Genomic DNA, 26,247 nt, shown 5'->3' with positions numbered 1-26,247 from the left:
CGAACCACGGTGTCAGATTTCAAAAATGCTTTACGGCGAAAGCATACCTTACGATTATTTGAGAACTTCGCCCAGCAGACAAATCATTACAAACAGTAACCAGCCAAGTAGAAGAGTTACACAAGTCAGAAATAGAGATAATTAATCACTTACCTTTGATGATCTTCATATGGTTGCACTCAGAAGACAATCATTTATTCAATAAATGTTCCTTTTGTTCGATAAAGTCTCTTTATATCCAAAAACGTCAGTTTTGTTTGCGCATTTTCTTCAGTAATCCACAGGCTCAAACGCAGTCACAACAGGCAGACAAAAAAAATCCAAATTGTATCAGTAAAGTTCGTAGAAACATTTCAAACGATGTTCATAATCAATCCTCAGGTTGTTTTTAGCCTAAATAATCGATAATATTTCAACCGGACAATAAAGTCTTCAATATAAAAGGTAAACAAGAAAGGCACTCTCTCGTCCCGCACATGAAAAGCTCTGTGACACGACAGGGTCCACTCATTCAGAATGCTCTTACTCATTTTTCAGAATACAAGCCTGAAACAATTTCTAAAGACTTGACATCAAGTGGAAGGCATAGGAACTGCAATTTGAGTCTTAAGTCAATGGATACTGTAACGGCATTGAATAGAAAACTACACCAAAAAAATCCTACTTCCTGAATGGATTTCTCTCAGGTTTTTGCCTGCCAAATCAGTTCTGTTATACTCACAGACACTATTTTAACAGTTTTGTTAAAATACTTTAGAGTATTTTCTATCCAAATCTACACATTATATGCATATCCTATCTTCTGAGCCTGAGTAGAAGGCAGTTTAATTTGGGCATGCTTTTCATCCAAAATTCCAAATGCTGCCCCCTACCTTAGAGAAGTTGGTGCACAATTGGTGGCTGACTAAATACTTTTTTGCCCCACTGTATTTTCAGAATGATTGAGACGTAAGATAATGCAGTAACACTTGACATCAAGTTCTTATACATGTTTAGTAACTGTGATTACTACAATAGTAACATCAACATTGATGTTAAATAGGACTTCGGAAATTGATTTAAAATTGCATATTAATGGAGTTATTACATAAGTGGAATAAGGAACAGTGACTATTCCTCTTGTGTACAGTTGTTACAGAAACTCTCAGCTCATTGCTATGCAATATATTGCAATTACCAAAATATTATGTAATAACATGCTAATAAAATGTTGCTCCAAAAGTAATTTTTATTACACAGGAAATAACATTTTATTGTTAATTAAGTGTTACTGAGAATGCCAACAGTAACAAAATATAGCTATTGTGTAGAAAGATAATAAAATATCCCAGAACTGCCGTTTTGAATCAACTACAGCCTATGGGAAAGGGAAAGGGGGATACCTCGTCAGGTGTACAACTGAATGCCTTCAACTGAAATGTGTCTTTTACCCAACCCCTCTGAATCAGTGTAGGTGGATAATTATATAAGTTTGTGTTCTGAGTAAACTATCCCTTTAACACTAGAACTGCCTGGCATATTAGCCTATAAGTACCCGCTAGAGAACATTGAGAACGTTGCCGGGCCTTCCCTTTAGCATATGTATCAGATGCATATCAACCCGCAAGAATAAGTACCAACACTTGATAAATAGTACATAAACAATTTAAAGGATGAATTGCATGAAGAAATATTCTTGGAAATACATCCATGTAAAAATATAGATAAAGTCAATGATATGTTTTGCATAGGTCTCCCATTTCTTGACATGTCTAGCCTATGATGCATCAACATTCAAATAGTTGAATAAATATATGTCACATATGCTAACAGAAGAATAAGCCTTTGGTTGTGGTAACATTAGAATACTAAAGATACATTATTTCAAAGAACATAATAGCATTTTCATTAGTTTGTTACTCTAGGCTATAAGTAAAAAGGAAATCCTCTAGTACATGTCCATCACTGTCACGCCCTGGCTATAGAGAGCTTTTATTCTTCATGTTGGTAAGGTCGGGGTGTGATTTAAGGGTGGGTTATCTAGGTGAATTATATTTCTATGTTGGCCTAGTATGGTTCCCAATCAGAGGCAGCTGTTTATCGTTGTCTCTGATTGGGGATAATATTATTATGTATGTATATTTGTTTTAAATGTACATAGAGTGCCTTGCGAAAGTATTCGGCCCCCTTGAAATTTGCGACCTTTTGCCACATTTCAGGCTTCAAACATAAAGATATAAAACTGTATTTTTTTGTGAAGAATCAACAACAAGTGGGACACAATCATGAAGTGGAACGACAGTTTTCTTTGATATTTCAAACTTTTTTAACAAATCAAAAACTGAAAAATTGGGCGTGCAAAATTATTCAGCCCCTTTACTTTCAGTGCAGCAAACTCTCTCCAGAAGTTCAGTGAGGATCTCTGAATGATCCAATGTTGACCTAAATGACTAATGATGATAAATACAATCCACCTGTGTGTAATCAAGTCTCCATATAAATGCACCTGCACTGTGATAGTCTCAGAGGTCCGTTAAAAGTGCTGAGAGCATCATGAAGAACAAGGAACACACCAGGCAGGTCCGAGATACTGTTGTGAAGAAGTTTAAAGCTGGATTTGGATACAGAAAGATTTCCCAAGCTTTAAACATCCCAAGGAGCACTGTGCAAGCGATAATATTGAAATAGAAGGAGTATCAGACCACTGAAAATCTACCAAGACCTGGCCGTCCCTCTAACCTTTCAGCTCATACAAGGAGAAGACTGATCAGAGATGCAGTCAAGAGGCCCATGATCACTCTGGATGAAATGCAGTGATCTACAGCTGAGGTGGGAGACTCTGTCCATAGGACAACAATCAGTCGTATATTGCACAAATCTGGCCTTTATGGAAGAGTGGCAAGAAGAAAGCCATTTCTTAAAGATATCCATAAAAAGTGTTGTTTAAAGTTTGCCACAAGCCACCTGGGAGAAGGTGCTCTGGTCAGATGCTCTGCTCTGGTCAGATGAAACCAAAATTGAACTTTTTGGCAACAATGCAAAACGTTATGTTTGGCGTAAAAGCAACACAGCTCATCACCCTGAACACCCTACACCCACTGTCAAACATGGTGGTGGCAGCATCATGGTTTGGGCCTGCTTTTCTTCAGCCGGGACAGGGAAGATGGTTAAAATTGACGGGAAGATGGATGGAGCCAAATACAGGACCATTCTGGAAGAAAACCTGATGGAGTCTGCAAAAGACCTGAGACTGGGACGGAGATTTGTCTTCCAACAAGACAATGATCCAAAACATAAAGCAAAATCTACAATGGAATGGTTCAAAAATAAACATATCCAGGTGTTAGAATGGCCAAGTCAAAGTCCAGACCTGAATCCAATCGAGAATCTGTGGAAAGAACTGAAAACTGCTGTTCACAAATGCTCTCCATCCAACCTCACTGAGCTCGAGCTGTTTTGCAAGGAGGAATGGGAAAAAATTTCAGTCTCTCAATGTGCAAAACTGATAGAGACATACCCCAAGCGACTTACAGCTGTAATCGCAGCAAAAGGTGGCGCTACAAAGTATTAACTTAAGGGGGCTGAATAATTTTGCACGCCCAATTTTTCAGTTTTTGATTTGTTAAAAAAGTTTGAAATATCCAATAAATGTCGTTCCACTTCATGATTGTGTCCCACTTGTTGTTGATTCTTCACAAAAAAATACAGTTTTATATCTTTATGTTTGAAGCCTGAAATGTGGCAAAAGGTTGCAGAGTTCAAGGGGGGCGAATACTTTCGCAAGGCACTGTTGGTAGCCATTATCCCATTGTGCTTTGTGGGATCGTGTATATGTATAGTTGCCTGTGACCATTATATTAGCGTCACGTTTTGTTTGTTCGTTTTGTTCTTTAAATCAAATCAAATCAAATTTATTTATATATTCCTTCGTACATCAGCTGATATCTCAAAGTGCTGTACAGAAACCCAGCCTAAAACCCCAAACAGCAAGCAATGCAGGTGTAGAAGCACAGTGTTTAGGAAAAACTCCCTAGAAAGGCCAAAACCTAGGAAGAAACCTAGAGAGGAACCAGGCGATGTGGGGTGGCCAGTCCTCTTCTGGCTGTGCAGGGTAGAGATTATAACAGAACATGGCCAAGATGTTCAAATGTTCATAAATGACCAGCATGGTCGAATAATAATAAGGCAGAACAGTTGAAACTGGAGCAGCAGCACGGCCAGGTGGACTGGGGACAGCAAGGAGTCATCATGTCAGGTAGTCCTGTGGCATAGTCCTAGGGCTCAGGTCCTCTGAGAGACAGAAAGAGAGAGAGAAGGAGAGAATTAGCGAACGCACACTTAGTTTCACACAGGACACCGAATTGGACAGGAGAAGTACTCCAGATATGACAAACTGACCCCAGCCCCCCGACACATAAACTACTGCAGCATAAATACTCGAGGCTGAGACAGGAGGGGTCAGGAGACACTGTGGACCCATCCGAGGACACCCCCGGACAGGGCCAAACAGGAAGGATATAACCCCACCCACTTTGCCAAAGCACAGCCCCCACACCACTAGAGGGATATCTTTTAAAGTTTTCTATTCCAAAATAAAGGATGGAAACATATGCGTTGCATCTTGGTCCACTCATAACGATTGTGACAATCACAAAGAATTCCATTATAAATTTGTTTTGGCAGGTCTAAAGAAACATTGTGGAAATAAGAAAATGTATTTTTTTTAAAACAACAGAATAGCATATTTAAGTTGATTATGTTACTAGTCTTTGCTTAGTAGCCAGACCCATGCTACCATGTGAGTGGTCATGTGCTGGACAGCACGGATATTCCTGCAAAAAGCTGCACCTTTTGAATTTTGAGAGTTATTTGACAAAGGTAGGTGTCATAGAGACTGCAGAATATATTCTCTCTGATACTATATAGAAATCTACATGTTTCACTTGCATGCAATTTGATAAAGTGATGCTCCTTTCCCTGCATCTGTCAATTCCAAATCTGCGTCCATGTCTTCATGTACAATTTGATAACTGATGAGATTGTCACTCATTGTCAATTTAATCTAGTCTTTAGGCTGACTCTGATGTGGGAAATTAGTTTCGTATAGTTTAGGTGCAGTTTCTATGGGCCGACTGCGCAGGCTGACAGGCATCATTTGTTTCCCCTCACTCATCACCTTACATAGTCAAGGATATGTTTTGCATTAGTTCAAAGGGCTACTACGACACATAGCTTGTTTTCGTTTCCCTTACGATACATTTGATTAGAAATAGAGTAATAGTAAATAAAACAGTCCCGTAACAGCTTCTTTTACAAAGAAAAAAATAAAAGAGAATGAGATCAACTCAAGGCGCACGGTCAAATGATTAACATGAGCACCAACGCTGATAAATACACTGAAAATCATTCCTTTTAAGTTTTGACAGTTAATTACTGGCAGCACAGTAGCCAGTAAATTACTGTAGGCTTACAGGAAATTGTTTTTAGATTCTGAAAATATAGTATTGTCACGGTCGTCATAATGAGGAGACCAAGGCGCAGCGTGATAAGCGTACATAACTCTTTTAATGAAAAGAACGAACACTGAACAAAACGAACCGTGAAGCTAAATGACTAGTGCAAACAGGCAACTAAACATAGAATAACAACCCACAAACTATCCAAGGAATATGGCTACCTAAATATGGTCCCTGACCAGAGACACCGATAAACAGCTGCCTCTGATTGAGAACCAATCTAGGCAACCATAGACATAAAACACCTAGACTAGGTAAACCCCATAAACATACAAAAAACCCTGAACTATACAAAACTCCACAAACCACCCTTGTCACACCCTGACCTAACCAAATAATAAAGAAAACTAAGAAAACTAAGGTCAGGGCGTGACAAGTATGGTACTGTATTCTGGTATTACTGGCAGGACAGTAGTTAGTAAATTACTGTAGATTTACACGGCAAATATATATATTGTACTGTATTCTGTGGGGTACAGCATTCTCACATATGGGTGCAGCAAATATAGCCTCTTACAAGGCACATCTCAAAATAGGTTAAAGAGCCAGAGATTCTTTCACCACCCACAATGCACCATAATTCACAGTATGCTGCTCTAAATATACAGCACAAACTCATTATTACACTTTTGTTGTTCAAAACTAAATCAACCTCTTGCCCGTCCTTATCATTCAGTTCGGCCTAATTTAAATTTGATTGTGAAGTAACGTGCACAATCATTGCCCATTCATCCATTTGTCATTCATTCAGTGGGCTGGCATCATTTGCTTTCCCTCGCTAAATAATCTCAAATAGAGTCAAGGATATGTTTTGCATTATTCTAAAGGCCAACTGCAAGAAGTATCATGTTTTTGTTTTTCTTACAAAAAAATTGACTAGTAATAGAGTTATAGTAAATAAAACGCCCCGTAACAGGTTATGTTGATAAAGTGAAACATAAAAGGCGATAATATCATCCCGCAAGGTGTTCTGTCTTTTTGGCTATAAACATGAGAACCAATGTGAATAAATAGGCATAACACAAACTCATCATTACACTATTGTGGTTCTAGATTAAATCAACCTTTTCACCCTCCTTATCATTCAGTTAGGCCTCATTTCAATTCAATTGTGAAGTAACAAGTGCACAATTATGAAGTGCACAATTATCGCCCATTCATCCATTTGTCATTCATTCAGTGAGGAGACAAAGACACATTAGCGTCTGGCTGGGTTCCAATGTTCTACAGCTCATTGTCTTGGCGGATTAAGTTAAACGTGCTGTACATACTTGCCTGTTTGTGATATCAAAATTCAGACAAATTAGCAATGTAAAATACAAACATTTAGGAAGAGTCAGGGAAGGAGCCTGACGTAGCTTTTTTTGGGGGGGGGCGATGATGTTTTTTACAAAATCAAACGTCATTGGCCTATAGTAGTTCTAGTGTTAAAGGTGGTACAGTGTGTTTGAAACGAACCCTTCAGATGCACAAAGAGGTTCAAATATGTTTTTGCTAAGCATTTCAATTGCTGTTTGCAATGTTTGCAAATGGCTTTGAATTACTATGTAGTATTTTCAGGTCTCATTAAATGAATTGCAGCTTTAAATCTTGCTAGTGTTATGTTGAAAGAGTCATACAGTAGTTGAGCGTCTAAACTTAGTATATGCATCTGTTGGTCACAGATACTTAAAAAAAAAGGTAGGTGCGTGGATCAGAAAACCAGTCAGTATCTGGTGTGATCACCAGATGCCTCATGAGGTGTGACACATCTCCTTCGCATAGAGTTGATCAGGCCTGTGGAATGTTGTCCCACTCCTCTTCAATGGCTGTGCGAAGTTGCTGGATATTGTCTGGAACTGTACCGCGCTGTCGTACACATTGATCCAGAACATCCCAAATATGCTCAATGGGTGACATGTCTGGTGAGTATGCAGGCCGTGGAAGAACGTGGACATTCTCAGCTTCCTGGAGTTGTGTATAGATCCTTGTGACATGGGGCCGTGCATTATCATGCTGAAACATGAGGTGATGGTGGCGGAAGAATGGCACGACAATAGGCCTCAGGATCTCATCACAGTATCTCTGTGCATTCGAATGACTATTGATAAAATGTAATTATGTTTGTTATCCGTAGCTTATGCCTGCCCATATCATAACCCCAAGGCCACCATGGGGCACTCTGTTCACAACATTGACATCAGCAAACCAATCGCCCACACTACACCATACACATGGTCTGTGGTTGTGAGGCCGGTTGGACGTATTGCCAAATTCTGTAAAACAACGTTGGAAGCTGCTTATGGTAGAGAAATTAACATTACATTCTCTGGCAACAGCTCATCGAGACATTTCTGCAGTCAGCATGGCAATTGCACGCTCCCTTGAGACATCTATGGCATTGTGTTGTATGACAAAACTGCACATTTTAGAGTGGCTTTTTATTGTTCCCAGCACAAGGTGCATCTGTGTAATGATCATGATGTTTAATCCGCTTTTTGATATGCCACACCTGTAACGTGGATGCATTATCTTGGCAAAGGAGAAATGCTCAATAACAGGGATGTAAACAAATTTGTGCACCAAATTTGAGAGAAATCAGCTTTTTGTGCGCATGGAACATTTCGGGGATCTTTTATTTCAGCTCATGAAACACGGAACCATCCCTTTACATCAGGGGTGTCAAAGTCAAATGGACGGAGGGCCAAATAAAAAATTTAGCTACAAGCCGAGGGCCGGACTGTTCGAATGTTCATTGAAAAATTTTTAAATGACGCATATAGTCTAGTGAACCTAATTGAACCTACTGAAAACCTAACAAATATATTCCAATATGATCAGATAAATAAAGCAATATTTTCTTATGGCTCTGTCTTATGGCTCTATATTTTCTATTTTAGCAAAAGTGGGCTAAATTTACTTCAAAGAAAAAAACAATAATAGCAATTTTCTATCATCCACTCAACTGAAATATTTTTAAAATATAATTGGATTGAAATACAATAAAATAAAGTGCAAAAATCTATTAATCAAAAACAACACTTTGTTTAAGGAGAAGTAACATGCAGTGAAAACAAATATTAAACTTTAACTTTTAAACTTGAACTGAGTAAAAACTCTAAATATGTGATTGCACAATCTTTTCCCTTTTTCACAAGCTGCTCTTTTAGATTGATGGACAACTGGTCTACTCTCTCGGCAATGGTGCTTCTGCTCAGACTCACATTTAAAAAGAGTTGCCTTTTTTCTGGGCAAACTTCGTCACAAACTTTAATCATGCAGTTTTTGATGAAATCCCCCTCCGTAAATGGCCGGGCTGATTTAGCGATCTCTTCTGCCAAAATAAAACTGGCCTTGACAGCAGCCTGGCCTTGTGATTTGGCTTTTTTGAACAGAGCCTGTCGAGATTTGAGGCCTCGTTTTAATTCCTCTGCCTTTTGTAGCCTTTGTTCCATGTCCATATTCTTGTTTTTGTCCGCGTGTTTCGTTTCATAATGTCGTCTCAGATTATACTTTTCAGTACCGCCACACTTTCTCCACACAGAAGACACACAGGTTTTCCAGCTACCTCCGTGAACATTACTCCGACTCCCACCTTGTTTGAAACCCCCGGTTCTCAGTGTCCACCTTCCGTTTTGCCATTTTTGATGGGTATCTGAAAGTTAATTTTACTGTGATGCTGACGACCAAATTTGAGAAATGCTGTGCCAATAAATATTGAAATGAAGCAGCCTACTGCTCGGTGCGTCACCGTTGCATTGTGGGAAATGTAGTATTGGTGCGTGTAAAAGATCTGCGGGCTGCCGGCTTGCTGCGGTCTGCGGGCCGGTTCTAATAATAAATCAAGATCATCCCAGGGGCCGTAAAAAACCTTCTTCTGACATATGTGCTTTACATGTTGCGTTTAGATTTTTGTTCAGTGTATACTCAAATAGTTTGGAAAAATAGTTTACTTTCTGAGAGCTGTATTCAAATAATTATAAAAAAGTTTGAAATTTGTTGGGATCTGTATTCATGTAGTTGTAGTGACCTCGAAATAAATGATTTGTTCCCCTGAAAAAAGGGTTACTTTCCACAATGTGCAGTAAAAACTATAGTTATCCCAGGTCTGGTGTACAGTCCATGCAAATGCATTTATGGCTATGCATCTACAAGTTTACATTATTTCCAACAACACTATGCAAATCATGCCTACAGAATGTGTTTTTTGTTGTGTGTGTGTGTCTGTGTCTGTGTGTGTGTGTGTGTGTGTGTGTGTGTGTGTGTGTGTGTGTGTGTGTGTGTGTGTGTGAGGGGATGTGGTGAGGGGTGGGGGTTGGAGCAGTTGATTCATACAGTATACAGTGCACTACTTTTTTTTTTTTTACCAGAGCCCTATGGACACTAAATAATGAGTAGGGTGTCATTTGGGGACATACAGTGTATGGAATGTTTTGTATCCATGACCCTGATGTTCCATGTTCCATGTTTGTGCTCAGTAATGCACTTTAATGTGTATGGTTGGATTCTCCTTCTGCATGGAACTCAACATGATTTATTATTGCTTTATGGCTTCAGACCCTCCTAGGCAGGGACAGACTGGGACCGGAAATTGGCTCAAGCATTTCCAACACACTGGCCCATTTTTCCCTCAAGACCCTCACAATGGCCCTTTTTTCCCCTCGAGGCCACCATTATTAGCCAAATAATGCTAATTATGTGCAAAACCCCCAATTTAGACAAGCCCACTGGCCTAAAGATGGACCAATCCATCTGGCATTTACCCAAACTGCCCTTTGGCCAGTCTGTTTCTGTAGTCAGGTGACATTTATGGACATATTACAATCGTCAATTATTTTCCCTTCCCTAAAAGAGACGTTTCTCTCTGTTAACTTCCATGGTTTAGAAGTTGAATTTCAGAATTTTCAAGTCCTGTGTTGAGACTTCAATTCCTGACGCAACAGGAAAGTCCTTTTACTGTATGTGTTCATGAAAAATTTAACAGTATGGAGATACATCTGAAAGTAATCATGTAGCTGCTTAAACGTTGCTCAGACAGGTACAGGACCACCCATCCTACACTGAAAAAATGTGTTTATTTAATGTCTTTTCCTTTTAAGTTTCCTTGGAGAACTCTTGCCCGATAAATAACCTTTGAGTTCAGTGAGGGGTTCTTGACGTGGCATCTAATGTTCTTCAGAATTTTAAAAGGTTCTTGAAATGCAGATGTTCTTTTCCTAGCACTCAGCAAATTGGCCCATGTTAACTAGTGTTTATTTCTCAATTCAACATTTCTAGTGTTAATTCAATCGTTAACACTGTAAAGAGTTAAATTAGCACTTAAAGGTAAGGTATGGTGTCCCGCTAGCGGGACTTTGTGCTTAAAGGAATCAAACTTATCTGAAGGCGACAGAAAAAGTGTGCCTTCCTATCCTACCTCTAAAAGTGTGCATCAAATTATTTGAGCATGCAGGGCAAAATGTAAGTACAGTGCCTTCCAAAAGTATTCACCCCCTTGGCATTTTTCCTATTTTGTTTAATTACAACCTGTAATTTAAATTGATTTTATTTGGATTTCTTGTATTGGATCTAGTGCAACCAATTACCTTCAAAAGTCACATAATTATTTAAATAAAGTCCACCTGTGTCACATAATCTGTGACATGAAGTACAGATCAGGGTTGGGTTATAAAAAAATATCAGAAACTTTGAACATCCAACGTAGCACCATTAAATCTATTAATAAAAAATTGAAAGAATATGCCACCACAACAAAGCTGCCAAGAAAGGGCTGCCCATCAAAACTCACAGACCAGGCAAGGAGGGCATTAATCAGAGAGGCAACAAAGAGACCAAAGATAAACCCTGAAGGAGCTGCAAAGCTCCAGAGCAGAGATTGGAGTATCTGTCCATATGACCACTTTAAGCCGTACACTCCACAGAGCTGGGCTTTATAGAGGAGTGGCCAGAAAAAAGCCATTGCTTAAAGAGAGAAATAAACAGGCACGTATGGTGTTCGCCACAAGGCATGTGGGAGACTCCCCAAACATATGGAAGAAGGTACTCTGGTCAGATGAGACTAAAATTAAGCTTTTTGGCCATCAAGGTAAACGCTATGTCTGACGCAAACCCAACACCTCTCATCGCCCCAAGAACATCATCCCCACAGTGAAGCATGGTTGTGGCAGCATCATGCAGTGGGGAAGTTTTATTCGGAAGGGACCTGGAAACTGGTCAGAATTGAAGGAATGATAGATGGCACTAAATACAGGGAAATTCTTGAGGGAAACCTGTCAGTCTTCCAGAGATTTGAGACTGGCACAGAGGTTCACCTTCCAGCAGGACAGTGATCCTAAGCATACTGCTAAAGCAACACTCGAGTGGTTTACGGGGAACATTTAAATGTCTTGGAATGGCCTCGGAAAAGCCCAGACCTCAATCCAATTGAGAATCTGTGGTATGATTTAAATATTGCTGTACACCAGCGAAACCCATCCAACCAAGGAGTTGGAGCAGTTTTGACTTGAGGAATGGGGAAAAAATCCCAGTGGCTAGATGTGCCAAGCTTATAGAGACATACCCCAAGAGACTTGAAGCTGTAATTGCTGCAAAAGGTGGCACCTACATAGTATTGACTTTGGGAGGGGGGGGGGGGGGAATAGTTATGCACGCTCAAGTTTTCCGTTAAAAAAAAAAACTTATTTCTTGTTTGTTTCGCGATAAAAAAAATGTGCATCTTCAAAGTGGTATTCATGTTGCTTAAATCAAATGATACTGTCATGCATAGGTGTAATAGGTGGCAGGGAAGTCAGGCGCAGGAGAGTCAAACTGAGTGTAAAATGGAGTCTTTTAATAAAGTTCCACGAGTATGCTCCATAACACTAAATGTACAAACAAACCAAACATGGGTACGAGGACCCGACGCGCACCTATACAACAATCACACTATACTGACAATAAAACAATCTCTGACAAAGACATGAGGGGAAACAGAGGGTTAAATACACAACAGGTAATGAATGGGATTGAAAACAGGTGTGTGGGAAGACAAGACAAAACCAATGGAAAATAAAAAAAAAGGATCAATGATGGCTAGAAGACCGGTGACGTCGAACGCCGAGCACCGCCCGAACAAGGAGAGGCAACGACTTCGGCAGAAGTCGTGACAGATACAACACCCCCCAAAATCAATTTTAATTCCAGGTCGTAAGGCATCAAAATAGGACAAATGCCAAGGGGGTGAATACTTTAGCAAGCCACTGTACTTCCTCCCCTATTCCCAGGATGCAAGCATGCGTAATAACAAATCAACATTCTATATAAATATATGAACCTGGTGAAATTCAAAGTATTTTAACAACTGTTATACTTCTAGTTTTAATCAAGTTTGATCATAAAGTTACTGGTCCCCTCCCCCACATCAAACACTTGGATTCATAATTGAGGGGACAAGGTGACATCATCGTAACTCTCATTTGAATACACCAATAGTAACATGATAGTCTCTACCTATTTTAAATAAGTACCGCCTTGTAACCAACATTGGAGAAGGCATGTTTGCAGAGGGGCGTGGTTTATATAGTTAGATAGCTACTCTACTGGTGCCAAAATGTAACTGTAGGGTGTCAGCAAATATAACTAAATGTTACTGGCTAGCTGGCTAGCGAGGTGTTCAGCCAGAATGGAACAGAAGGGTTCTGGTAATGCAACAAAACAATATATATTGAAAAGCACAGCGGGAAATAAGGCTTAAATCCCTACAATTCTGTTTCTGGAGGGCAAAAACATTTCTGTTTTGGGATTTTTGTTTTGTTCTTCAAATAATTAAATCATTTATGGTTCTTCAAAGACTCTAAATTGGTTCCCCTATGGCATCACTCTCAGTAACCTTATTTGGTTCCAACTTGCACCTTTTATTGTTTTAGTGTATTGACATGAGATAGTCAATAAACACATGACTTCATAACACAACTACTTAATCTTGATGATGTAATTCCATTTCTCAATTACTTATGAGTATTTTGTTGTTTGTATTACATTGGGCAGAAGTACACTCCCATGTATTTTGTAGCAAGTGGCCCCCTTTCACCCTGCATTGGTATCAGAGATCTGATGGCACTCTGGTGTGATAAGAGAGTCTGCTAAATGAACTAAATGTATATGTAAAAATGAACCATGAACCATGATGAGTAGTATTCTAATGCGCTCTGCCCCGAAGTAATGACAATTATAATACCCAGTGTGCTTTGCAGTTCATTTTGGTATGTTCATTTTCATGTATATATTTAAATGTTGGTCATTTAGCAGACACTTATCCAGAGTGACTTACAGTCAGTGCATTCAACTAAGGTACAGTAGATAAACAACAACATGTCACAGTCATCGCAAGTAAAATGTATCTTTAACCGTTACTGAGAATGTGGTTGCCGTTTGGACCGTCCACTTGCAAATGTATTTCTGTGTTTGAAAATACAAAATGCATGTATTTTAATGAAATACATTTCAAAACACAAATATTGGGTTTATATTGAGACGTTGATATTCTTTATGGTATTTTGTCATTTTTTCCCTTCCCTGTGTGTGTGTGTACGTGCGGAACGTTGACTGGCGATGAAACGCCACAGTGAGGACACATACATCGTCACATAGAAGAATAAAAGTGTTTGTTATTGCTCCCACTGCGTTCAGTGAATGATGAATTCTGCTTCTATACATGCTTCTATGAGGTGAATATCAATGAATCTCCCTCTGGATGCTCAGTCATCATTATGGAGAGAGCTGAACACTATGCGACGCCAATTATGTAACGGTGGTGCAGCACAGAGGCAATTAATGACTTTAATAGGCCTATAAGGAAGCACGCACGCATACACACACAGGAATGGAAAATACCATTAAGATCAATGTATCAAAATGAACTAGAATATAATTGCATTTTGTAATGTATTCAATTAAAATGCATGTGTTTTGTATTTTACAACACAAAATTACATTTGTACGTAGCCGGCCCGAACAGCAACAACATTCTCAGTAGCGGATACAAAAATATTTACTTGCTATGACTGTGATACAGTATGTTGTTTCAGTCAATCAATCAAATATATTTATAAAGCCCTTCTTACGTCAGCTGATGTCACAAAGTGCTGTACAGAATCCCAGCCTAAAACCACAAACAGCAAGCAATGCAGGTGTAGAAGCACGGTGGCTAGGAAAAACTCCCTAGAAAGGTCAGAACCTAGGAAGAAACCTAGAGAGGAACTAGGCGATGAGGGGTGGGCCAGTCCTCTTCTGGCTGTGCCAGGTGGAGATTATAACAGAACATGGCCAAGATGTTCAAATGTTCATAGATGACCAGCAGGGAGAAACATTTATCTACCTTAGTTGAGCAAGTCACTCTAGATAAGTGTCTGCTAAATAACCAAATTGTAAATGTGTATGTGAAAATGAACATACCAAAATGAACTGCAAAGCACACTGAGTATTGTTATTGGCCTTGTTTCGGGACGGAGCTCATTAGAATAATACTCAGCATACTTTGCAATTGTTCATTTTAACATATTCATTTATATTTAGTTAGTTTAGCAGATGCTCTTATCACACCATAGTGCCATCAGACTTTTGATACAAAATGTGAACTACAATTTTTTTTAAATGGTATAGAAAAGTATTTTGTATTTTGACAATACAAATAACAGAATTACTGTATTTTGAAAATACAAATTACATTGGACTGTAGTTCAGCCCAGTGTAATTCATATGACAAAATATTCAAAAGGAATTGAAATACGTATTTCAAATACATGTAATAGACATTCTTCCCATCTCCACACACACACACACACACACACACACACACACACACACACACACACACACACACACACACACACACACAGTGCCAAGTGAAAGTCTACACACCCCTTGCACAGTCTTAATTCTATTTTAAAAGAGAATCAATTAGATTTTCTTCAGACTGATGTACACAACCTACTTCACATTTTCAAAGTGAAAGAAAAAGTCTAGAACATTTTCCATGTTTTGATTGCGTACACTGAATTTGACAGTAGCTCACGGGCATCTCAGTGGCAAATATATGTCTGTATTTCGTATTACAGTACAATTACTGGAATATAAATACGGTATTAGAGAAAGTACTGTGTAATGACACACAGTACAATAGCGTAAAAAAATAGGTGAAGTATTTACACATTACAATATATATGAATGAATATTCAGTGTTTTATATCACTTGCACTTCTATAGACCTTCCAAAGTGGCAGCAACTACAGGGCACACCAGAATGGCTTTCCTAGGTGTTGAGTGTTCCTGAATGGTCTCATCTCAGTCCTGAGTTAAATCTGTTTGAAAATCTGGGTTGGACTATTGAATATTGAATATTGCTGTCATGACTCCGAAACCACATTTTAATGAGCTTGAGCAATTTTGACAAAAACAATGGATAAATGTTGCCCTAAAGAATTGTGCAAAGTTGGTGGAATCTTATTGAAAATGATTCAGCGCTGTAATGGCTGCCAAAGATGCTTCCGCAAAGTTTTACATTAACTCTGGGTTCATTTGGAAATGTTTTATAATTTTTCTCTCACTTTGAAAATGTGGAGTAGGTGGTAAAGACAGATAGGAGAAAAAAAACGAATTAATTCCCTTTTTAGATAAAATATTTTAAGCAGCAAAATGTGAAGACTGTGGAAGGGGTGTGGAGACTTTCACTAGCGACTGAATGTTAACTCTTAGATGTTAAGTCCCCATTTGTAGGGGACTTTGAGTTGTTCTGGACTAGTTCCGACTGATATTTCTGTGTACAGCACACTCTTTGAACGACACAACATCAATTGCCTTAAACTACCGAAAAGCGCTGCTTGTCCCGATACTTATGCACTATTGCACCGTTTATTTGCATAGGGAGCGACATGCCACATTTTCAGGCCTATCCAGGCAAAGGAACGATTTCCTGTGTCAGCTGCGCATGCAATAGCGCATATGAAATGAGGGAGTTTAGCAGATGCAACAATAGTAGTTTAATCTCGCAGTGATGTTCTCAGGTGGATTTATAGAGCTCAAGTTATTTAAAAAAAAAATACATTTGTGGAATTGAAACACAGACGGACAAAATCGTACTTAAAGTTGTAATGAGTCTGCACACATTTGAATGGCGACTCTGCACCGCTCAGTGGACGTTTAGGAGAAAAGTCTCTCTGTCGTCAGTTATATGAAATAATGCCATTATTGTGCTGTCACTAAATATAACCATATTTATTTTACAGTTATAGGAAAGGTGATATCGTGGGCACCCTATTCCCTATATAGTGCACTACTTTTGATCAGAGCCCTATGGGTCATATATAGGGCACTATATAAGGAATAGTGTACCATGTTGTTTTTTTAAACGGTATGATTACTTAGAGCATTACTTTTAAATTCAGAAAGGATGTCTGCGTAAAAACAATCTTTGACACTTCTCTGTTTTCTCAATGACATTCAAATCAGCATTGAAAAAAGGCGCAAGTTTAAGTTTGTTCCACCTGAGAGAGTCTGACCACAAGTCAGAGACCACTATGATAACACACCAAATGTGTTTGGTGGATCGTGGGAAAAGAGCAGGAATAGGCTTTTGTAGGCTACAGTCCAAGCTGTGTCTTCCAATGGTGCGACTGCTGTCGGCCAAAGATTATCCAACTTGAATAAACGCTTGGAGGTGAGGATGACAGCAGTGGTGTTGTCTACGGCGATACAGATATCACTTATTATTGATATCTACATAACGCATTGATGTGAATCACACTGCAGATCTCTCATTTAGCTATTTGTGCCTTACGGATTGTGGTTGTTGTGGATGGCTGCTCACAAATGTAAATATGTATTTGAACTTAATAATGCTTGAATTCAAGAAGTTTCAGCTGCCTATCAATCATTGTTTTTGAAACAGGTGGACAGCCAGGGAAAAATGCGCTCTTACAACAGCTGCATAGTGCAGATCCCAGCCTATGGAATACAAGTGGGGCTTTCATTGCTCAATCTAATTCATGCTGATAAAAAATGATCCATAGGCCTAATGGACACATGCTCAAACTTGTACACTTTTGATTGACTTAAAGGGAGTTTTTACATCTATTTTTGGACTTATAAATTATATATACCGTACCAGTCTAAAGTTTGGACACACCTACTCATTCAAGGGTTTTTCTTTTATTTTTACTATTTTCTACATTGTAGAATAATAGTGAAGACATCAAAACTATGAAATAACACATAAGGAATCATGTAGTAACCAAGAAAGTAGTAAACAAATCAAAATGTATTTTAGATTTTAGATTCTTCAAAGTAGCCACCCTTTGCCTTGATGACAGCTTTGCAAGCTCTTGGCAAAGCATGTAATTCCATGAGCACAGCATTTATTTTTCAACTCGAATCAATGACAATAAAAAACAACAGAGTAGAGCTGGCTTATGAATCCTTAGTTTTGGGGTCATGCTTAGGTAAAACAATTTGGCTAATCTATGCTTCCATATTTTCAAGTCCTATTCTTGAAGATCAAGGGTATAACATTTATTGGAATGACTGGAATTCTAATAGACTTTGGTTTTTAATTTAAAGATATCATTTAAATGTTCATAAATGACCAGCATGGTCAAATAATAATAATCACAGCAGTTGTCGAGAGTGCAACAGGTCAGTACCTCAGGAGTAAATGTCAGTTGGCTTTTCATAGCCGATCATTTAGAGTATCTTTACCGCTCCTGCTGTCTCTAGAGAGTTGAAAACAGCAGGTCTGGGACAGGTAGCACGTCCAGTGAACAGGTCAGGGTTCCATAGCCCCAGGCAGAACAGTTGAAACTGGAGCAGCAGCACGGTCAGGTGGACTGGGGACAGCAAGGAGTCATCATGCCAGGCAGTCCTGAGGCATGGTCCTAGGGCTCATGTCCTCCGAGAGAGAGAAAAGAAAGAAAGAGCAAAAGAGAGAATTAGAGAGAGCATACCTAAATTCACACAGGAGACCGGATAAGACAGGAGAAATACTCCAGGTATAACAGACTGACCCTAGCACCCCGACACATAAACTACTGCAGCATAAATACTGGAGTCTGAGACAGGAGGGGTCAGGAGACACTGTGGCCCCATCCGATGATACCCACAGATAGGGCCAGAACACAATGCCAATTTCTGGGTCGATTAAACCCATAAATAAAAGCGTAGTCTAAATTGTGAGGATTATTATTTTCTAGCCAAAGAGGAAAAACAGGCGTTTGGTGAGAAATAATGACATACTATACTAAAACTAATTTACTCCTGGCCTAGATTTCAAATTTCTTCATCATTCTATTTTGACGGAAACAGACTTCCTGAATAACATAATGCATTATAATAACAACATAATGTAATCACAGAGAGGAGAAGAGAAAGAAACACAGAGAGAAAGAGACAGAGGGAGAGAGAGAGAGACAGAGGAGAGACAGAGAAGGAGAGAAAGAGACAGAGGGAGAGAGAGAGACAGAGAAGGAGAGAGAGAGGGAGAAGGAGAGAGTGACGTACATAACACAGCTTGTTGTTCTGTTATGGAGGATTGTACACACACACACACACACACACAGGGCCTTAGGCGTACTGAGTAGCATGTGTTCATTAAAGCAGACCTGTTCCACTGGGCCTCTCCAGGATAACACGACCCCCTTTGAGGTCGTGGTGATTGCAGGCAGGCAGGCTCTTGCATTTGGTCGGACACAGTAAACATGTTCCTGATGGTAATCAGTCCCACAGGGGTTGATCAGTCAGCAGATGGATGGAGACCGTGGAGGGATAGAGGTCCTGTGGTCTTCATAGACCCCCAGTCCAATCCTGTCAATATCGTTGAGTTTTAGAGTGTATTAAAAGAGATTACACTGTATAGAAATACATTTAGATCAAGTTTCTGTCCCCTTCTCTCGTTCCTTCTTTCCCTCAATGTGAATGTGTATTCCTCTTATTCCGCTCCCCATCCCGATGACCCTTCTCTTTCCCACTCTCATCCCTTGTCTCACCCCTTTTACCCATTCCCCTCTCTCCCCTCTTCCTCTGTCTCCTCTGTCTCCACCCCTCACTGCACCAGTCCCTGTGTGCCCATCTTTCGCCCCATGTTCCATCCATCCAAGAATGAGTAATCGAGTTTGCTTCGCCGTGGTAACCACGCTCTATTTTAAGGAGGCGATACATAATTAAGACAGACTGGACCTGGAGGGAGAGAGTCACAGGAGAGAGAGGATGTGTGTGTGTGTTTATGTGTGTGTGTGTTCATGTGCGATTATGTGTGTCCTGTTTGAAAAACAATTCAACTTTCTACACATTCACTTCATTGCATGTGTTAATATTATGTAGTCTGTTCAATGTTTATGTTGTCTGTCCAATGCCGTTGTAATGATTTAATTTCTCGTAGAAAGAAGGTAAGCTATTTACTTTTCACAGGTTGCATAACACCAAAATGCATGTGGAGTTTAATTTGTGGACCTAAACACACACACACACACACTCACACACACACACACACACACACACACACACACACACACACACACACACACACACACACACAGGTGTGAAGGTGCTGAAGGATATCCCACCTGCTTGGTGCCTGCAGATGAGGGCTAATGAGCTCACCCTTCAGCTTCCTCTGCGGGAGAGCTGTGTGTGTTTGTGTGTGTTTGGGTGTGTGTGTGTGTGCACACGTGTCTGCGTGTTAATCTCTCTCCACCACCCCCTTCACACACATCTCCCCACTACTTATATGGATCAGAGTCCTTTTTCTCCACTTTATCGTGCGAATCAAAAGATATTCCAAGGATGCTCGCAGCTTCTGAGACAATATGCTTGTTGATTAGATATGGGCTGGTCCTGAAGCGGTTGAAGATTGAAGCGATTGAAGATGCATGAGGCTGTCTCTCATGCATATCCCCCCTTCTCTCTCTATCTCTCTCCAACCCTCTCTGTCTCTCTCTCTGTCTTACTGCAGGATCTCCACTGACTCGCATTCTCCCAAGTTGCAGATCCGGAGCCACAGCTACCTGCGGGCGGTGAGTGAGGTTTCCATCAATAGAAGCCTGGACAGCTTGGACCCGGCAGGGCTCCTGGCCTCGCCCAAATTCCGCTCGCGAAATGAGAGCTACATGAGAGCCATGAGCACCATCAGCCAGGTTGGTGTCCCTGGGGGCGCGTACCTCCCCCTGTCCCATCCCCTAACTGTCTCCTGTCCTTACCTACTCCCAACAGTAGCAGGGGAGAGGAAACAACCCAAAAGAACCATTGAAAAAGCCCAAATCAAGCCCAAACCAAAAACAATCCAACCCCAAACCAGCCCCAAATCAACAATCAAACAATCATTCAGCAACAATCCAATCGGAGCGGCTAATTAAACCAAACCATATCTAAACATTTGGGTGTTGTTTTCTTCAGGTCTGATGATCAGAGTAAAATTCACAGCACTAATTAGAAATACAGCCCCCCCCCCCCCATCATCCTGTCTGTCTGTTAATTCCTCCTCTGTAGACTCCAATGACACACATAGAGAAATATTCCAATTAGGCTCTCTCATTAGAGCTGAAACAGGAGTGCTTTCATTTTCAACAGCTAGGACTGCACATGGACTGCAGGGTTGTCCTAAGTACCGGAGGCTGTTAAAGGGAGAATGGCTCATTGTAATGGCTTGACAGAATAAATAAAATGGTACCAAACACATATATATATATTTTTTTTTAACGAGGCAAGTCACTGCCTTTCTAAAGTCTTCGAAAGCCAAGTTAACAAACAGATCACCGACCATTTCGAATCCCACCGTACCTTTTCCGCAATGCAATCTGGTTTCCGAACTGGTCATGGGTGCACCTCAGCCACGCTCAAGGTCCTAAATGATATCATAACCGCCATTGATAGAAGATACAATACTGTGCAGCCGTCTTCATCGACCTGGCCAAGGCTTTCGACTCTGTCAATCACCACATTCTTATCAGCAGACTCAACAGCCTTGGTTTCTCAAATGACTGCCTCACTTGGTTCACCAATTACTTCTGAGATAGAGTTCAGTGTGTCAAATCAGAGGGCCTGTTGTCCGGATCTCTGGCAGTCTCTATGGGGGTGCCACTGGGTTCAATTGTCGAGCCGACTCTTTTCTCTGTATACATCAATGATGTCGCTCTTGCTGCTGGTGATTCTCTGATCCACCTCTACGCAGACGACACCATTCTGTATACTTCTGGCCATTCTTTGGACACTGTGTTAACAAACCTCCAGACGAACTTCAATGCCATACAACACTCCTTCTGTGGCCTCCAACTGCTCTTAAATGCAAGTAAAACTAAATGCATGCTCTTCAACCGATCGCTGCCCACACCCGCCCACCCGTCTAGCATCACTACTCTGGACGGTTCTGATTTAGAATATGTGGACAACTACAAATACCTAGGTGTCTGGTTAGACTGTAAACTCTCCTTCCAGACTCACATTAAGCATCTCCAATCCAAAATTAAATCTAGAATTTGCTTCCTATTTCGCAACAAAGCATCCTTCACTCATGCTGCTAAACATACCCTCATAAAACTGACTACTAAAACTGACTACCGATCCTTGACTTTGGTGAAGTAATTTACAAAATAGCCTCCAACACTCTACTCAGGAAATTGGATGCAGTCTATCACAGTGCCATCCTTTTTGTCACCAAAGCCCCATATACTACCCACCACTGTGACCTGTATGCTCTCATTGGCTGGCCCTCGCTTCATATTCGTAGCCAAACCCACTGGCTCCAGGTAATCTGCAAGTCTTTGCTAGGTAAAGCCTCGCCTTATCTCAGCTCACTGGTCACCATAGCAGCACCCGCCCGTAGCACGCGCTCCAGCAGGTATATTTCACTGGTCATCCCCAAAGCCAACTCCACTTTTGGCCACCTTTCCTTCCAGTTCTCTGCTGCCAATGACTGGAACGAATTGCAAAAATCACTGAAGCTGGATTCGTCTCTCCCTCACTAAGTTTAAGCATCAGCTGTCAGAGCAGCTTACCGATCATTGCACCTGTACACAGCCTATCTGTAAATAGCCAATCCAACTACCTCATCCTCATATTGTTATTTTTTTCTGTTGCACCCCAGTGTCTCTACTTGCACATTTATCTTCTGCACGTCTATCAATCCAGTGTTTAATTGTTAAATTGTAATTATTTCGCCACTATGGCCTATTTATTGCCTTTACCTCCCTAATCTTACTACATTTGCACACACTGTATATACTTTCCTATTGTGTTATTGACTGTCCATTCATTGATTCCCATGTGTAACTGTGTTGTTTGTGTTGCACTGCTTTGCTTTATCTTGGCCAAGTCCCAGTTGTAAATGAGAACTTGTTCCCAACTGGCCTATCTGGTTAAAGAAAGAAACAAAATAACAAATTCTTATTTACAATGACGGCCAAACCTGGGCCAGTTGTACGCCGCCTTATGGGACTCCTAATCACGGTCGGTTGTGATACAGGCTGGAATCAAACCAGGGTCTGTAGTAACACCTCGAGCACTGAAATGCAGTGCCTTATAGACCGCTGCGCCACACAAGACCCTTATGGAAACTATGTGTTTGATACCGTTCCATTCACTTAACTCTAGCCACCACTGGTCATTAGCAGATCAGCTAATGGTGAATGCTCTGTTTCGTGTAATTCAACATACATTGTTTCCTGCTAGATGCTTAATTCTCAAAGCACACCTTGGAAAACCAGTGTGATTTATGTCTCTCGCCACAGTAATGCTTCACAGCCGTTGTTTAAAAGCAATTACTGCCATGTGCACTGGTGGCACGCTTTATAAAGTAGACCTTAAGCATCTGCTCATATGTCCTTGTGTTAAGGAGGTGAGCAAACACGTTTTCTGAACCAAAAGTGCTCAAAACCCAAAGTGTTTCTTAAATCTGAATATTTGTGATTTAAAAGAGTGTTGTGAAAACACTTTGTGGTGTTTCAGTGCATGACAAAGGCTCCATCAAAACACAGACACAAAAAAAAAATCTCTCTCATACAATCAAATTATTAAGAAATGCAAATGATTTATAGCCTAAATATTGATTGATGATGAGGGAATGTGGAGAATATTTTGGGGGGAATTTCACATTCATTTTTTTCAGTGCTTTATTTACACAGATTAGAAACAGGAGTAGACAGAGAAAGACTGAAAGTGGGACAGGTGGAAGTGGGAATTGAACCCTTGAGGCAGTAAGATGGTACATTTCCTTTGAATTTCACAGAAATGTTACACACTGAACCACACAGCCACACTGTATTTTTTTCTGGAGTGAATTGAAATGGACAAAAGAAAAATGTAATTATAGTGATTTGTCTATCAAAAAATGTAAGAATAAATCCAATTGAATATGTTGCTCAAAATGTAAGTATATTTTCTGAGGATAACCAAAGATTTAAAATTGAGTCATTGGACTCATTGGGAGTCTGTTTTTAATCTCTTTGCACTTCTTATCTTACATGTGGCTCTGTTTTTAGAGGATGATGGGAAAATTTGACATTTTTACACAATGTTTGAGGAAAGACAAATATACTTCTATATTAATATGAAGCAGCTTGTTGCGCCATGAGGTGTAATGGATCATGATGAACACACATTCAAACCCTCAGGAAAATGACATTCAATGATGAGAGTGACCCATTCCCACATTTACCATTGTTGATGGTAGCGGGAAATACAGTATCCTGCAATGCTTGTTGTAAAACCTCTAGTTAATGTTGGTGGAAGGAGCACTGTGCTCAGCAATGGCTGCCAAAATGGGTTAAACGGGCAAATGATCAGATACATAAATCAATTGTCAACATTCAAATACTCCAGAAACACCAAAATAGTACTAAGAGGCTTATAATGTATCTAATTCTGCACCCAACAGAACTTGAAACATCTACACAATGTTTTCAACATTTCCCAGTAGGGCTCCCTGTCCCTGGCAAGGTGTTGCACACTTGATTAAATGGTGTTACAACACACCATGTAATGTTTCAAAACATCTCAGGATGATGTGTTTCAATACTCCAGCAAAGTTAAGGTGTAGTCTCCCTCGTGTTGGTGGCAGCTCAGTTGCCACTAGTTTTGGTGTTACAAAGCACACAATTTGAACGGTGTATCCCAGAAATAAGATGTTACAGTGTGTGTGACGGAGAGTGAGTAGTGGTCCTACCCTCGCTCATTTGGAGTGAGAGGAGGATGGGGCCACCTCTGGCTGGAGAACCAACAATGTGGCCCTCCAGGGGACCACGGGGAGAGGCACAGAGCCCTCAGGCATTCAAGCCTCCCTCCCTGCTCTTGCCTCTCCAGATCCAGCCCAGCCCAGCTCACACACACACACACACACACACACACACACACACACACGCACGCCCACACGCCGACACAATAGGGATGTTAATCGGTTAGCTGCCAAAAATTCATTTGACCTGTCATGCTTATCGGTCTATAGGTTAATTTGCATAATTTTGTGGAATTAAATTGGCGCTCGTGTATTTTCGTTAGTCGTCATGAATTTGATTTAACACACGCTCACAGCAACAGAGCCTAGTTTGAGGAGCAGAATAGTCTGCCACCTGTAAGATATTGCGAGAGTAGCTCCTCAAAATATCTGCTTCTGTGAGCCCAATCATTACGCAACAAATAACAATTCTAAATGCAATCGCTTGTTAAAAACTTTGGCTGGCCACGATTAAAAAGGAGATATTTTTATTGATCAATCTCAACTCGTAAAGCGCGCCTTCCATTTGCCATTCGGCTGCATAGGCTACAGCCGGCCTACCGTTGACTATCAGAGCATCACCCACCACTTTGCAATATGAGCTTGAGGCAGTATAATTGTTTGAAATGTTTTACTTTACTTCAAATAAGGAGGCGTGTCTTACCTCGCTTCAAAGTAGCCTCGCGAAAATCCATCCATAGAAACGTGGTGGCAGACATGCCATTTTTTAACCAGCATTTCTCTCCCATTCTATTGGATTTCAAATCTACTTTCTTTGTCCTGAAGCCAAAGGCACAATCCTAGTCATATTAGCAACCCTTCATTGAAGTTGCTAAATTTCTAACTGAGATTTTCATCTCTGTGACATATGGAACTGCTCACATTACGTGCGCAGTGTCGAACAGTTTTCCGCGAATTGCATTTTGGCAAATGTTTGCAATGACGTTTTGTTAGCTGCTTCATTACAGGTGTTGCGCGTGTTCAATAATAGACTATGGCCTTTTGACTGTATGATGTTAGGCTGGCTATTGTTGCATGTTTCAATTAAGCTCTTAATGAAAAATGTACAGCCCTTGTATGTATGCATAGTATCAGAGGGGAAGAGGACGAAGCGAGAAGTTTCACTGCGCTTATTTTGGGCCTAAGCTTGTCGCCTGCCTTCTCGCCTTGGGACGACTCCAATGGTTAGTGCGGAAACATAAGCATCTCGCCATTATATATAGAGCTCTGATAGTATTTTCTGTTTGTCGCATCATTTTATTGTTTCAATTTTATTTTTTTACCGTTTGTTGATCGGTTAATGAGGGTCAGTTATTCGGCAGCAACATTTACTGAAATGTGCATTTTTTAACACATAGTATTGTTTAACTAACCTTGTGGGAACACACAATTGATTACCCTAACTCAAACCCTAACCTTAACCCTAACCTTAACCATAAACCTTACCTAACTCCTAAAGTTAGGCAGGTAGCCTAGTTGGGCGGCAGGTAGCCTAGTGGTTAGAGTGTTGGGCCAGTAACCGAAAGGTTGCTAGATTGAATACCA

At 40.3% G+C, this 26,247-nt stretch overlaps 1 protein-coding gene across 2 annotated transcripts in view; it reads left to right on the top strand.

Moving 5' to 3' along the window:
- dlgap1b (discs, large (Drosophila) homolog-associated protein 1b) overlaps nucleotides 1–26,247 on the top strand; it is a 282,510-nt gene that overhangs the window by 146,822 nt on the left and 109,441 nt on the right. For both annotated transcript variants that reach the window (XR_010452040.1, XM_064941878.1), the window contains exon 5: nucleotides 20,452–20,632. Coding sequence is in view for 1 of the 2 variants with exons in the window: in XM_064941878.1 (XP_064797950.1) it covers nucleotides 20,452–20,632 (181 nt within the window). In the remaining variant the exon portion in view is untranslated. The remainder of the gene's footprint in view (nucleotides 1–20,451; nucleotides 20,633–26,247) is intronic.

Source organism: Oncorhynchus masou, chromosome 28, assembly GCF_036934945.1.
Source record: "Oncorhynchus masou masou isolate Uvic2021 chromosome 28, UVic_Omas_1.1, whole genome shotgun sequence".
In the NCBI taxonomy this organism is placed as follows: Eukaryota; Metazoa; Chordata; class Actinopteri; order Salmoniformes; family Salmonidae; genus Oncorhynchus; species Oncorhynchus masou.
This window is presented reverse-complemented; position numbering and strand designations above follow the sequence as displayed.